General features: G+C 44.4%; 1 protein-coding gene across 1 annotated transcript in view; it reads right to left on the reverse strand.

The window, feature by feature from the left end:
* The window catches only part of LOC134356052 (natural cytotoxicity triggering receptor 3 ligand 1-like), a 30,530-nt gene continuing 14,741 nt past the window's right edge, over positions 1-15,789 (reverse strand). The window contains exon 4 of the mRNA XM_063066573.1: positions 1-5,116. Coding sequence (XP_062922643.1) covers positions 5,013-5,116 — 104 coding nt within the window. The 3' untranslated portion in view covers positions 1-5,012. The remainder of the gene's footprint in view (positions 5,117-15,789) is intronic.

Genomic DNA, 15,789 nt, shown 5'->3' on the forward strand with positions numbered 1-15,789 from the left:
TCAAGCAGGCTTAAATTATACCGGCGCCGAAGAAGAGCGTGGTGACCAATCCCAATGGCTATCGCCCGGTAGCACTTACATCCACAGTGATGAAGTGTTTTGAGAGGTTGGTGATGAAATACAGCAACTCCTGCCTGAAAAGAGCCTTAGATGGGCTTCAATATGTCTACCAGAGCAATAGTTCCAAAGCAGATGCCATCTCATTGGCTTTTCACTCAACCCTGGAACATCCGGACAGCAAAGACACATAAATCAGGATGCTCTCTATTGAGTATTGCTCAGCATTTAATGCTATAATCCCCCCAAACCAATCAATTAGATCCAAGACTTTGGCCTCAATACTTTCTTGTGCAATTAGGTCCTGAATTTCCTCACTTGTAGACCCCAGTCAGTTCGAATTAACAACAACATTTCCTGCACAATCCCCATCAGCACAGGTGCACCACAAGGCTGTGTGCTTAGTCCCCTGCTGGACTCGCTTTACTCTGATGTCTGTGTGGCTAAGTACAGCTCCAGTGACGTATTCAAGTTTGCTGACGGCGCCACTGTTGTAGGACGAATCCAAGGTAGAAGATTGAACGTCTGGCTGAGTGGTGTCTTAACATCAACCTCCCATTCAATGTCAGCAGGATCAAGGAGCTGAGTATAGACTTCGGGAGAAGGAAACCAGAGTCCATGAGCCTGCCCTCATCGGTGGATCAGAGGCGGAGAGGGTCAGCAACTTTAAATTCCCAGATATTTTTATTTCTGAGGACCTGTCCTGGGTCCCGCATGTAGGTGCACTTATGACAAAAGCATGATAGCGCCTCTGCTTCTTTGGAGACTGCGGAGATTCGGCCTAACATCTGGAACTCTGAGACGCTTCTATAAATGTGTAGTGATGACTATACTGACTGGCTGCATCACAGCCTGGTATGGAAGCACCAATACCCTTGAGTGAACAATCCTAGAAAAAGTAATGGATACGGCTCAGCCCTTCCAACCATTCAGCACACCTACAGGAAACAATGTCGCAGGAAGGCCCAGCCACCAATAGCGACCCCCACAACCCAGGACATGCTCTCTTCTCGCTGCTATCATTAGGAAGAAGGTACAAAAGCCTCGCATTATCAGGTTAAGAAACAATTACTGTTCCTCAACCATCGGGTGGTGAACCAAAGGGGATAAATTCACGCCTCATCGTTAAACCGTTCCCATAAGCAATCGATTCACTTTCAAGGACTCTTTATCTCATGTTCTCGATACTTATTTGCTTATTTATGTATTATTATTGTTTCTTTTTTGCCTTTGCAGTTTGCTGTCGCCTGCATATTAGTTGAACGTCCTAGTTGGGCGATCTTTCATTGATTCTGTTAGTTATTATTCTGTAAATTTGTTGAGTATGCCCAGAAGAAAATTAATCTCCGGGTTGTATATCCTTTAATAATAAATTTACTTTGAAATTTTGTACTCTAGTGAAACATGCGCCACACGTTTAGACTATCCAAGCCTTTCCAAATCCGATAGCGTTCACTGAACTCCCCTCACTTCCTCCTAAGCTCCATCGAGTACCTTAACAGACATCTCAAACGCTCCTCATTCCTGGGATCACTGTTGTTTCAGCTTAGGAACTTGCGTATAAACAGCGGTATAATCATAACGACTAGGCTTTTTTTTTAAACGAATTTAATATAGGAAAACGATGCATTTTTAGACTGTCTTGTTGGGATCGTAAAATTACAGGATTTTTCAAATAGGCGTGTTAATGAAAGATGCAGTCAATTTACAGTCAACTGCAAGGAAACGAAGGCAATTGAATGAATAAACAGAAAGAAAGAAATGTAATAACATTTTCACTGATTGATCTGCTGCACTGAGTAGGTCGCTGGGGCCCTCTGAGCCCAGCAACAAGCTAATTAACCATAGCCTAATGACGAGGCCGTCTCTGGACTCTGTGAGGACACTGGCACACCCAGAGGAAACCCATGAGGTTACTAGGAGAACAAGGAAACTCTCCACAGGCAGCGGCAGAAATGGAATCGGGGTCACTGGTACAGTAAAACATTGTGTCAACCATTATGCTTCCGTGCCGCCCATTTCGAGAGTAGTTGAATTGTCAAGGCAAAGAGTGAAGGGAAATTGCGTTGATGTACTCTTTGAAAATTGAAAGTTTGGGCGGAATCGCCCGGCCTTGTCACGTACTATCTGACAACGATGAGGCTTCATGCGAATCGATGAGATGAAATTTAAGAACGTTTGTTCTTTAACGTTGAAGCCTCGTTAAAGACCCTTTGGGCCAACAGTTACAACATCGGAGAGAGAACGGGGAGCGAATGACAAGGTACTGTATTGCCCGAGAATGATAACGTGGAGTGGGCGAGATTGTGAAGGATCCTGCAGATCAGTGAAACCAGTTGCAGGTGCTGGAAATCTGAACTAAAATCGGAATATATTGCAAATGCTCAGCAACTCCTAAAAAGCCTAGTTCACGCAACCTATTCCCATAAGGCATGCTCCCTAATCCGGGCAACATCCTTGTAAATCTCCTCTGCACCCCTCCTATGGTTTCCACGTCTTTTCTGTAGTGAAGCGACCAGAAATTAGTACAGCACTCCAAGTGGGGTCTGACCAGAATCCTAGATAGCTGCAACATTCCCTCTCCGCTCCTGAACTTAATCCCACGATTGATGAAGGCCAATGCACTGTATGTCTTCTTAACCATAGAGTCAACCTGTGTAGCAGCTTTTAGTGTCCTATGGACACGGACCCCAAGATCCCTCTGATCCTTCACACTGCCAAGAGTCCTACCATTAATGATATATTCTGCTATCATGTTTGACCTACCAAGATGAACCCACTCACACTTATCTGGGCTGAACTCCATCTGCCACTTCTCAGCCCAGTTTTGCATCCTATCAATGTCCCGTTGTAACCTCTGACAGCCCTCCACACTGTCCACAACACCCCTAACGTTTGTGTCTTCAGCAAATTTACTAACCCATCCCTCGACTTCCTCGTCCAGGTCATTTATAAAAAAAAACACAAAGAGAAGGGGTCCCAGAACAGATCCCTTAAGCACACCACTAGTTACTGGCTTTCATGAAGAATATGACCCTCTACAACCACTCTTTGCCTTCTGGGGCAAGCCAGTTTTGGATCCACAAAACAATGTCCCCTTGGATCCCATGCCTCCTTACTTTCTCAATAAGCATTGCATGGTGTACCTTATCAAATGCCTTGCTAAAATCCATATAAACGGCTCTACCTTCATCAATGTGTTTAGTCATATGCTCAAAAATTCAATCAGGCTCGTAAGGCATGACCTACCTCCGACATAACCATGCTGAATATTCCTAATCATATTATGCTTTTCCAAATGTTGATAAATCCTGTTTCTCAGAATCTTCTCAATCAACTTGCCAACCACTGAAGTAAGACTCACTGGTCTATTACAAACGCATTTTCTGGGCTATCCGTACTCCCTTTCTTGAATAAGGGAACAACATGTGCAACCCTCCGATCCTCCGGAACCTCTCCCGGCCTCATTGATGATGCAAAGATCATCGCCAGACAGTAAGCAATCTGTTCCCCCGCTTCCCACCGTAGCCTGGGGTATTTCCATCAGGACCCTGTGACTTATCCAACTTGATGCTTTCCAAAAGCTCCAGCACATCGCCTTCCTTAATATCTACATGGTCAAACTTTTCAGTTCACTGCAAGTCATCCCTACAGTCGCCAAGATCCTTTTCTGTAGTGAATACTGAAGCAACATATTCACTAACTACCTCTTAATTTCATCAGAGCTATTGAACATGGACAGAAGGAGTTTCTGCTATTGATGTGCTAAACCTGAGGCCATTCTCAGATAAGAAGCTGTTTATTGCATAAAATGGCAGGTAGGTTCATCTGGGCCAGTGTATGGGTGACCGATTTGGCAGGTTTGACCTGTCAGAGTTGGGTATAACAATGGAACTCACCTATGGATGAGGTTGAACGCAAAGGACATAAAACGATATTGCTTGGCAGCCCTGGGCTACATCCTTTGGGTACTGAGACAGCTCAGTCAGAAGACGTTGAGCAAACGAACATAAACCGTCAGAGATTGATTTCATATTGGAAGGAATAAGAATGAATAATTTTGGGAGCACAGGCAGATCAGCTCTCCAGAGACAAACCATCGTGGTGTTAGACCTGGACCATGAGGGGCATCTAGCTAGAGTAGACCTTCTTCCCAGGGTACCGTTTCCATTCTTTGAAGGATCATGAGGGGTCAGGGAAATCTGGTGAGTGTGCACACCTTAGTTAGTTAGTGAAACGACGTGCAGCAATAAACGTTCTGGTCGGTAAATACAGATCCTCTCTATGTCCAACTGATTATTACAAAGGGGCAGTCCTTGTAAGACCTCGACCACTACACCACCACGCTCCTTTTATAATCAGCTCTTTTATAAATCTGGATATATTTAAAGCAAGCGTAATTTCTCCGCAAGAAGAACAGAACCAAGTGAGTCCCTCTTATCCGCCTTTATTAGAGATGGTTTGCCAATGTTCTTTACGTCCAGCGTGAAATACAGAGAATTAAACAGTGTGAGTAAATGCACTTCCAGTCTTCACCAGAGCAACAACCAAATATAACCATGTCTGCTCCGCGTTATAAGCATGGCTAACGTGTACCATAGTTCTTTGAAGAGAAGCACAATTTGACAAGCAACATGTCATCTGTGAAATTCTCATATTGTAACCCATATCTTTGTTCACCCGTCAATATACTTCAGCTGCAAGGCGGCTGAATTCATGTGGCTTTCCATCTGAATTTGAATAAGAGAAATAGATGTTTGAACACATTTCCCGACTAATCGTCATTTGAATGGTATATCAGGCCTCTCTGCTCCAGTAAGATGTTGTCTATAACCATTCCTTTATCACTTTAGCATCTCAGGAGTTTGCTGCGGTGTGGCCGTTACTTTCTTTCACTTGGAATTGCTTGTTCGGATGAACTGTTAAAAAGCGATTGATCTGGAACTTAGAAGAAGTCAACCCTTGTAAGCAAAATAAATAATCAAAGCCCATACGTGAAATACAAGCGCAGCCAGGGAACCACGCACGATCCAATCAACGGCAATGGCAGCGAAGACAGCTGTGAAATGAATATGATATCGGCATTAGGAAGTGACACAGAGAACGAACAAACACACGAGATCAGTTTCTATCGATAAAGTTGTTCTCTGATTATTTTAGGACCCGGCACAACCCTCCGCCCCGATCATTTTTTTTTTGTTTTATTCCTTTCTTTCACGATTTGGCGATCGTTCGAGAGACCAGCATTTAATTGCCTACCCTCCAGCTGCTCCGAGATGGAATACAGAAAGCAGGGTCACTTCGAATGTGGGAAATATTTCAATGAACGACTGAAGTATATTTTGTTAATGGTGTACACTGCAACCCAGTGGAGGACATACATGTTTTTGTTTAGGTTAGAAAATAAGTTGCCCCATCACCAAAGTCGCTTTTGGAATGTCGCAAGATTCAGGACCACTAAGAGTAAACTCACACTGTTAGTGAATGTGCAAATTGCATAAACCCCCCCCCCCCCGCGCGCGCGCGCGCACACACACGCACGCACACACACACACACACACTCACACCCCCCACACACGCTCACACCCACACACACACACACTCAAACACACACACACACACACACACTCACCCCCCCACACACACACTCAAACACACGCACACACACTCACACCCTCCACACACACACTCACCCCCCACACACGCACACACACACACACACACACACACACACACACTCACACCCCCCACACACACTCACACCCACACACACACACACTCAAACACACACACACACACACTCACCCCCCCCACACACACACTCAAACACACGCACACACACTCACACCCTCCACACACACACTCACCCCCCACACACACACTCAAATACACACACACACACACACACACACGTACACACACGTACACACACGTACACACACGCACACACACACACGTACACACACGTACACCCACACACTCACACACACACACACACACACACTCAAACACACGCGCGCACACACACACACGTACACACACGCACACCCACACACACTCTCTCTCTCTCTCTCTCTCTCTCTCTCTCTCACACACACACACACACACACACACACACACGCACACACACAGAACAAAGAGAGTGAGAGAGAGAGAGAGAGAGAGAGAGAGAGAGAGAGAGAGACTAGGCATCATATTTGAACTAGAACATTGAATGTTAAGCTTGAACCACGAGTGGCTCCATGCCTGGTATTGAAAGGTAAGGATAGCTGGATCCCCTCTTGTTATCGTATGACACTTTTACAGCGCAAGTCCCTTATCACACCAGGGGATGTTGTTCAGTTCCAGCTGACTGCAGATGCTGAGGAAGCATAAATAGAGTTGAATATAATTTAACTTCTTCAGTACGTCCTCTTCATACCGTGTGATGGAAGTGTGATCATTGGTGAAGCAGCTGCCAGAACACTGATGCGGCTCCTAACCTGCCCTGAGGAACTTCTTCACTGATGTCATGGGGCTGGGATGATTGAGCTCCAAATCCCTCCAGGGAGGCTAACATTAAGATACATGGGGTCCACGGCAAATTGGCTGATTGGATTCTGAACTAACTTGCGCAGTAACGATAGAGGGCAGTGGTTGAAGGGATTTTTTTTTCGAACTGGAGGTCTGTAAGAGTGGTGTTCCGCAGGGATCTGTGCTGGGGACTCTACGGTTTGTGATGTGTAGAAATGACGTGGATGGGTGGATGAATAAGTTTACAATGATACCAAGATTGGTAGAGTTGTGGATAGCGTCGGGGAGTGGCAAAGAACACAGCGTGTCATCGATCAGTTGCAGTTATAGGTAGATAAATGGTATCTTGGTAGGGCAATTGCAACGAGACAGTACATTGTAAAGGGAAAGATCCTTAACGGTGTTGCTGAGCAGAACGATCTTGGGGATCCAATTTTATAGCTCCGTGACAGTGGCCACACACGCCAGTACGGTGGTTAAGAAGGTTTATGGAATACCTCCTTTTATTAGTCGAGGTACTGAATTCAAAAGTCAAGAGATTATGTTGCAACTTCATGTAGCGAAGCCACACCTGGAGTATTTCACGCAGTTCTGGTCACCCCAATATAGGAAGAATGTTGAGGCTTTGCAAGGGGGCAGAAGAGTTTTAGAGGGAATGTGCTATCACGAGAGGCTGGGCAACCTTGGTTGTTTTTTTTTGAGCGGCGGAGGCGGACTGGAGATCTGATAGAGGTTTGTAAGATAGAGGCATAGTAAGAGTTGACAGTAAGTATATTATTCCGAGGTAGAAACGTCTAATACCAGAGGTTATCCATTGAAGGTGAGAGGGGGTAGTTTCAAAGTGAATGTAAGTTGTAAGTTTTTTACTCAGAGAGTGGGGAATTCTTGGAATGCGCTGCCAAGTATGATGGTTGAGTCACCTACATTAAAGGCTTTTAAGGGACGCTTAGAAAGGCATATGAACGCAATGAAGATGAACGGATATAGCATTGTGGAGGTAGGAGGAACCAGCTTATGGGTTTTTTTGATTTACTTTTTGGGGGTTCGGCACAACTCCGTGGGCCGAAAGGCCAGCTTCTCTGCTGTACTATGTTCTATTTACCTTGCGTAGTGCACCAAACGATTCTAGCCATTGGGGGACTTTCATCACTAGTCACAGATACCTCGCATGTGGAATTAGATATTTTGACCCACGTTTATACAAATGCTACGTTAAGATCTGAATCAGAGACTTCTTGGCAAAACTAGGCACAACTGAGCAGGTCATTAGAGCGCAAGGACCACTTGGTAACTCCATAAACGATACCTTTCATCATGTTGAGTAGTGCAATTTGGCTAAATTGTATTTGCAACATTTTATGTAAACAGGATAATCAAGATGTTCCACTTGCTACATAGAACATAGAACATAGAATAGTACAGCACTGTAGAGGCCCTTCGGCCCACAATGTTGTGCCGACCCTCACCCCTGCCTCCCATATAAGCCCCCACCTTAGATTCCTCCATATACCTGTCTAGTAGTCTCTTAAACTTCACTAGTATATCTGCCTCCACCACTGACTCAGGCAGTGCATTCCACACACCAACCACTCTCTGAGTAAAAAACCTTCCTCTAATATCCCCCTTGAACTTCCCACCCCTTACCTTAAAGCCAGGTCCTCTTGTATTGAGCAGTGGTGCCCTGGGGAAGAGGCGCTGGCTGTCCACTCTATCTATTCCTCTTATTATCTTGTACACCTCTATTATGTCTCCTCTCATCCTTCTTCTCTCCAAAGAGTAAAGCCCTAGCTCCCTTAATTTCTGATCATAATGCATACTTTCTAAACCAGGCAGCATCCTCGTAAATCTCCTCTGTACCCTTTCCAATGCTTCCACATCCTTCCTATAGTGAGGTGACCAGAACTGGACACAATACTCCAAGTGTGGCCTAACCAGAGTTTTATAGAGCTGCATCATTACATCGCGACTCTTAAACTCTATCCCTCAACTTCTGAAAGCTAACACCCCATAAGCTTTCTTAACTACCCTATCCACCTGTGAGGCAACTTTCAGGGATCTGTGGACATGTACCCCGAGATCTCTCTGCTCCTCCACACTACCAAGTATCCTGCCATTTATTTTGTACTCTGCCTTGGAGTTTGTCCTTCCAAAGTGTACCACCTCACACTTCTCCAGGTTGAACTCCATCTGCCACTTCTCAGCCCACTTTTGCATCCTATCAATGTCTCTCTGCAATCTTTGACAATCCTCTACACTATCTACAACACCACCAACCTTTGTGTCATCTGCAAACTTGCCAACCCACCCTTCTACCCCCACATCCAGGTCATTAATAAAAATCACGAAAAGTAGAGGTGCCAGAACAGATCCTTGGAGGACACCACTAATCACAATCCTCCAATCTGAATGTACTCCCTCCACCACCACCCTCTGCCTTCTGCAGGCAAGCCAATTCTGAATCCACCTGGCCAAACTTCCCTCGATCCCATGCCTTCTAACTTTCTGAATAAGCCTACCGTGTGGAACCTTGTCAAATGCCTTAGTAAAATCCATATAGATCACATCCACTGCACTACCCTCATCTATATGTCTGGTCACCTCCTCAAAGAACTCTATCAGGCAAAACAAAATTCGGCCCAAATGGACAATTGTGACCAGTGGGCACTCTTCCATATTAATCACATCGCACAAATGTTCCTAAGAGATTCAAGTGTTCACTTATATAAATATTTTCAGCAATGAGAAGTTTAAGGAGAACTTGAGGGGAAACCTTCATTCAGATGGCTGTGAGAGTGTGGAGCCACCTGCCAGCACAGGTGGTGCATGCAAGCTACATCTCAATGTTTAAGAAAAGTTTGGATAAGCACATAGATAGAAGGGGCACAGAGGGCTATGAACCCAGTGCAGGTCAATAGGAGTAGGTGGTTTAAATGTTTCGTTACGGACTAGATAGGCCGAAGGGCCTGTTTCTGTTCTGTACTTTCTACATTTCTATGGTTCTAATCCAGCTTCAAGAATCCTCTCTGGCCACAATTCTCTGGATGATGAAAGTGTCCCTCAAATTCCTTTTCTCTTGTCTGAAACCCCTGTCTTCTGTGTCGGAAATCAATAAGTCACGTTCAATTCTATCTGCAATTTCTCAGCAAATAATTTGAATTCGCAGACACTGCTGGGTAAATGTTATTGTTGTCACTGCATCAGAATGGTTTGACTAATGATGGATCTAGTTTTCCAGCGCAGGGCTTCAGTGTTACAGCTGGGATGTTATCTGACCTGAAGGTCTCTGTTTTATCCAGTATATTTCTTGACATTATGCAGAATGGATGGGATCAGCTAAAGACCGCAGCATCCGTCGAGGCAGGAGGGTTGGTCGATACTTTAGATCAGGTTTCAACATTGGAATCTCTTTTGTCTCTGGCTGCTGACAAGCTTCAGTTATAATGGAAATCTTGGGGTGTAGCCTCGCCCAGCACTTATGACTGAGGTTGGGACCAAATGCCTCAGCGCTATTGTTAACACGCAGGGCTCTGCTATTGATGTGGGTGGTATGAGATTGGAACTTCCTCTTTCTGTTGACTATTTAATTGTCCAAACCCATTGAACCCTACATGTTACAAAAATGCAGACATGTGATCATCCCCGTGGTTGATTTAATCTCTTAAAATTACATATCCTGTCTTTCTTTGCTTTCTTGCACCTCTCCTTAAGTCTGTCTCTCTTAATTGTCCGAGTACAGCGCACAGTCCTACCAGTCCTACTTATGCATCTTGTCCCAGACCCGACACTTGGGTTTCCTCCATGTGCTCCGATTTCCTACATCCCAAAATATATGCGGTTAGTAGGCAACATGGCCAAGGTGAATTGCCCTCGTTTAGGCGAGTGGTTGAATCTGCGGGCAGTAGACGGGATGAATTATACGAGATTATTGTGGGATTAATATCAATGAGTGGATGGTGGCGAGCACCGACTTGACAGCGGAAGGGCCAGACTCTGTGCTTTACTTCTCTGTGACTCTGGCGTCACGTTTGCAACATGAGTTCCAATTCTCTAAGATGGAACCATCACCGATTGAACATTCCACTCATCACCTCAGCAGCGCACAGGTATCTGGTTATGGCTGCTGATTCTCGAGATGTTTATTGTAGACATTAGTGGGACTGGGTTGAAGGAGTTGAAGAAGCTCAGTGCTCCGGGGTTCCGTTGTTTTTTGACGTGATGGAGAAGAAGTGATTGAAAGAGGAGTGTCATTACTAGTCAGGGGAAATGTCCCAGTTGTGCTCAAACTAGACAAACTGGAGAGCTCGTCTAAAGAGTCTGCATAGTGGAACTGAGGAATAAGAAAGGATTCATCATGTTAGCGTGGTTATATTATAGACAACTAAATAGTCAGAAACATAAAATTGTGATAGAAGGTGACTTTTGTTTCACACATTTTGACTGCGACTGTCATACTGTCAGGGGACTGGATGGCATCGCGTTTGTCAAATGTGTTCAACTAGGGAGACTGCGATACTGGATATCCTATTAGGAAATGAGACAGGGTAAGTGGCAGATATGTGTGTAGCGGGACCCGCCGGATAGTGATCATAGTTCCATTAGTTTTAAGATAATTATGGAGAAGGATATGTCTGGTCCTCGGATTCAGATTCTAAATTGGAGAAAGACCGACGTTCAAGGAATCGGAAGCGATATGGCACTGTCGATTGGGATAGGATGATTTATAGAAAAGATGTGCTTGGTAAGTGGGTGTCCTTCACATGTGAAATTTTGAGAATACAACGTTTATATGTTACTGTCAGAATATTAAGTAAGGGTACCACGTTTAGGTAACATTGGTTTTTGAGAGATATTGAAGCACTAATTCTGAAAAATAAGGAGGTGCAAAACAGGTATAGGCATCAAAGAACAGGTAAGGTACCTGGAGAATGTAAGAAATGGAAACAAACACTTACAGAATTCAAGAGGGTTAAAGGTAGACATGAACTTGCTCTAGCAGAGAAAGTGAAGGCGAATCCCAAAGGATTCAACAGATATATTAAGAGCAAAAGGGTAGCAAGGGACAAAATTGGCCGTCTTGAAGATCAACGTTGCATTCTATGCATGGAGCCGCTTTAATGAAATTTTGCATCACTATTTACTCAGAAGATGGACTTGCAATCTATAGAACGGCATCATGGAAGGTATAAGGGTTACAGAGGAGCAGGAGGAGGTGCTTGCTATCTTGAAGCAAATTATGGTGGATAATTCCCCAGGGCCAGACAAGGTGTTCCTTCGGATCTCCTGTGAGTCTAGTGCAGAAATTGCCGGGGACTTAGCCGAGGTATTTAAAAATCCTTAGGAGAATTGCTGGATAGCTAATACTGTTTCATTGTACAACATATCATTTTAAAGCTGTCAGAATAAGCGGTGAAATTATGGGCCGATGAGCTTGACATCAGTAGTGGGAAGTTATTGGAAGGTATTGTAAGGTACCGGATATGTAAGTATTTCAATAGCCAGGGCCTGATTAGGGGATGTTACCATGGCTTTTGTACGTGAAAAGTCTTGTCTATCCAATTTTTTAGAGTTTTTCCGAGACTTTTACCAGGTAGGTTGATGAAGAGAAATGTAGCGGATGTTGTCGTCATGGACTTTGACAAGATTCCTCATAGGACATTGCTCTAGTAAGTTCAATCGCTTGGCATTCAGGATTAGGTGAAACTGGATTCACCATCGGCTTTGCGGGAGAAGCCAAAGAGTGTAGATTGTTACCTCCCTGACTGGAGGTCTGGGACTAGCGGGCTGCTGCAGGGATCGGTGCTGGGTCATTGTTTGTTTGTCATCTCTATCAACGTCCTGAATTAGAGTGTAGTAAACAGGGTCAATAAATTTGCTGATGACACCCAGATTAGGCTCGTGGTGAACAGCAAGAAGTTTATCCAAGGTTACAGCAGAATTTGGATCAGCTCAAAACATGTGCTGAAAATGGCAGCTAGAGTCTAATGCAGACAATCATGAGGCTGGGAGGACAATCTCCTTGCTTTTACATTCTATCCACCGTGCGACTTAAACAGTGAAGACTACGGGACTGAGAAGTGAGGTAGAACAGAGGGTTCTGGGAATACAAATCCATTATTCCTTCAAAATTCTGACACAGATAGATAAGGTGGGAAAGAGAGCTTCTGGCACATTGGCCTTCATAAATGAGAGTACAGAATACAGGAGTTGGGATGTTATGATAAAGTTATGTAAGCCGTTACTGAGGCCAAATATGGAACATTAAAATTATAATACCATAAGATATTGGAACAGAACTAGACCATTTGGCCCATCGAGTCTGTTCTAGTATTGCATCATGGGTGATTTATTACCCTCTCAACCCCAGTCTTCTGCTTTTTTCCCTATTCCCATCATGCTTTGACTAATCAAGAATTTGTCAACCTGTGCCTTAAATATACCCAATGTCTCGGATACCACAGCCCCCTGTGGCAATGAATTCCAGAAATACACCACTCCCTATCTGAATAAATTCTTTCACATCTTCGTTCTAGATAGGTGCACCTCTATACAAAGGTATTGTCCTATTGTGTTAGTATCCACCAACATAGAAAAGATCATCTCCACGTCCATTCTGTCAAGGCCTTTCAATTTTCGGTATGCTTCAATGAGATCCCCCCTCATACTATCTCTGTTGATCAGAGATAGTGTCATGGCTTTAGAAAAGGAGGAAGACCTGGAGGGGTTGCTGTCTACAGAGTCTCTGTGAGTGGAAGTTAGGAATAGGAAGGGTTCATAAACTCTACTGGGTGTTTTTTATAGACCACCCAATAGTAACAGGGACAGCGAGGAGCAAAGAGGGAGACAGATTCTGGAAAGCAGTAATAATAACAGGGTCGTGGCGCTGCGAGATCTGAATTTCCCAAGTATTGATTGGCTTCTCCCTAGAGTGAGAAGTTTAGATGGGGTGGAGTTTGTTAGGTGTGTTCAGGAAGGTTTCTTGGCACAATATGTAGATAAACCTATAAAAGGAGAGGCTGTTTTTGATATGGTATTGGGAAATGAACCTGGTCAGGTGTCAGGTCCCTCAGTGGGAGAGCATTTTGGAGATAGTGATCATAATTCTATCTCCCTTACCATAGCATTGGAGGGGGATAGGAACAGACAATTCAGGGAACCGTTTAATTGGAGTAAGTGGAAATATGAGGCTATCAGGCAGGAACTTGCAAGCATAAGTTGGACACAGATGTTCTCAGGGAAACGTACGGAAGAAATGTGGAAAATGTTCGGGGGATATTTGCGTGGGGTTCTGCGCAGATTCGTTCCAATGGCACAGGGAAAGGATGGTCGAAGACAGCAACTGTGGTATACAAAGGCTGTCGTAAATCTAGTCAAGAAGAAAAGAAGAGCTTACAAAAGGTTCAAAATACTAGAAAATAATAGAGATCTAGAGGACTATATGGTGAGCAGGAAGGTGCTTAAGAAAGAAATTAGGAGAGCCAGAAGGGGTCATGAGAAGGCCTTGGCAGATAGGATTGAGAAAAACCCCAAGGCATTCTACAAGTATGTGAAGCGCAAGAGGAAGAGAGTGAGAGAATAGGACCAATCAAATGTGACAGTGGAAAAGTGTGCATGGACCCGGAGGAGATAGCGGAGGTACTTAATAAAGACTTTGCTTCAGTATTCTCTATGGAAAAGGATCTTGGCGACTGTAGGGATGACTTGCAGCGGACTTAAAGATTGAGTATGTTGATATTAAGGAATAAGATGTGCTGGAGATTTTGGAAAAGGTCATGTTGTGTAAGTCACCGGCTCCGGATGGAATGTACCCCAGGCTACTGTGGGAAACATAGTAACATAGAAACATAGAAAATAGGTGCAGGAGCAGGCCATTTGGCCCATCGAGACTGCACCACCATTCAGTATGATCACGGCTGATCATCCAACTCAGAACCCTGCACCAGCCTTCCCTCCCTATCCCCTGATCCCTTTAGCCACAAGGGCCATATCTAACTCCCTCTTAAATATAGCCAATGAACTGGCCTCAACTGTTTCCTGTGGCAGAGAATTCCACAGATTCACCACTCTCTGTGTGAAGAAGTTTTTCTTAATCTCAGTCCTAAAAGGATTCCCCTTTATCCTCAAACTGTGACCCCTCGTTCTGGACTTCACCAACATCGGGAGTGATCTTCCTGCATCTAGCCTGTCCAATCCCTTTAGGATTTTATACGTTTCAATAAGATCCCCCCTCAATCTTCTAAATTCCAACGAATATAAGCCTATATAATAAGCCTAAGTAATAGAAGCGAGGGAAGAGATCGCAGAGCCTCTGGCGATGATCTTTGCATCATCAATGAGGACGAGATAGGATCCGGAGGATTGGAGGGTTGCGGATGTTGTTCCCTTGTTCAAGAAAGGGAGTAGGGACAGCCCAGGAAATTATAGATCAGCGAGTCTTATATCAGTGGTTGTTCAGTTGATGGATAAGATCCTGAGAGATAAGAATTATGAACATTTGGAGAAGCATAGTGGATGCATTAGTGATAATTTTTCAAAACTCGTTAGATTCTGGACTAGTTCCTGAGGATTGGAGGGTGGCTAATGTAACCCCACTTTTTAAAAAAGGAGGGAGAGAGAAACCGGGGAATTATAGGCCGGTTAGCCTAACGTCGGTGGTGGGGAAACTGCTGGAGTCAGTTATCAAGGATGTGATAACAGCACATTTGGAAAGCGGTGAAATGATCGGACAAAGTCAGCATGGATTTGTGAAAGGAAAATCATGTCTGACGAATCTCATAGAATTTTTTGAGGATGTAACTAGTAGAGTGGATAGGGGAGAACCAGTGGATGTGGTATATTTGGATTTTCAAAAGGCTTTTGACAAGGTCCCACATAGGAGATTAGTGTGCAAACTTAAAGCACACGGTATTGGGGGTAAGGTATTGGTGTGGGTGGAGAATTGGTTAGCAGACAGGAAGCAAAGAGTGGGAATAAACGGGACCTTTTCAGAATGGCAGGCGGTGACTAGTGGGGTACCGCAAGGCTCAGTGCTGGGACCCCAGTTGTTTACAATATATATTAATGACTTGGATGAGGGAATTAAATGCAGCATCTCCAAGTTTGCGGATGACACAAAGCTGGGTGGCAGTGTTAGAAGTGAGGAGGATGCTAAGAGGATGCAGGGTGACTTGGATAGGTTGGGTGAGTGGGCAAACTCATGGCAGATGCAATTTAATGTGGATA

The sequence above is a fragment of the Mobula hypostoma genome, chromosome 14 (genome assembly GCF_963921235.1).
Source record: "Mobula hypostoma chromosome 14, sMobHyp1.1, whole genome shotgun sequence".
Classification (NCBI taxonomy): Eukaryota; Metazoa; Chordata; class Chondrichthyes; order Myliobatiformes; family Myliobatidae; genus Mobula; species Mobula hypostoma.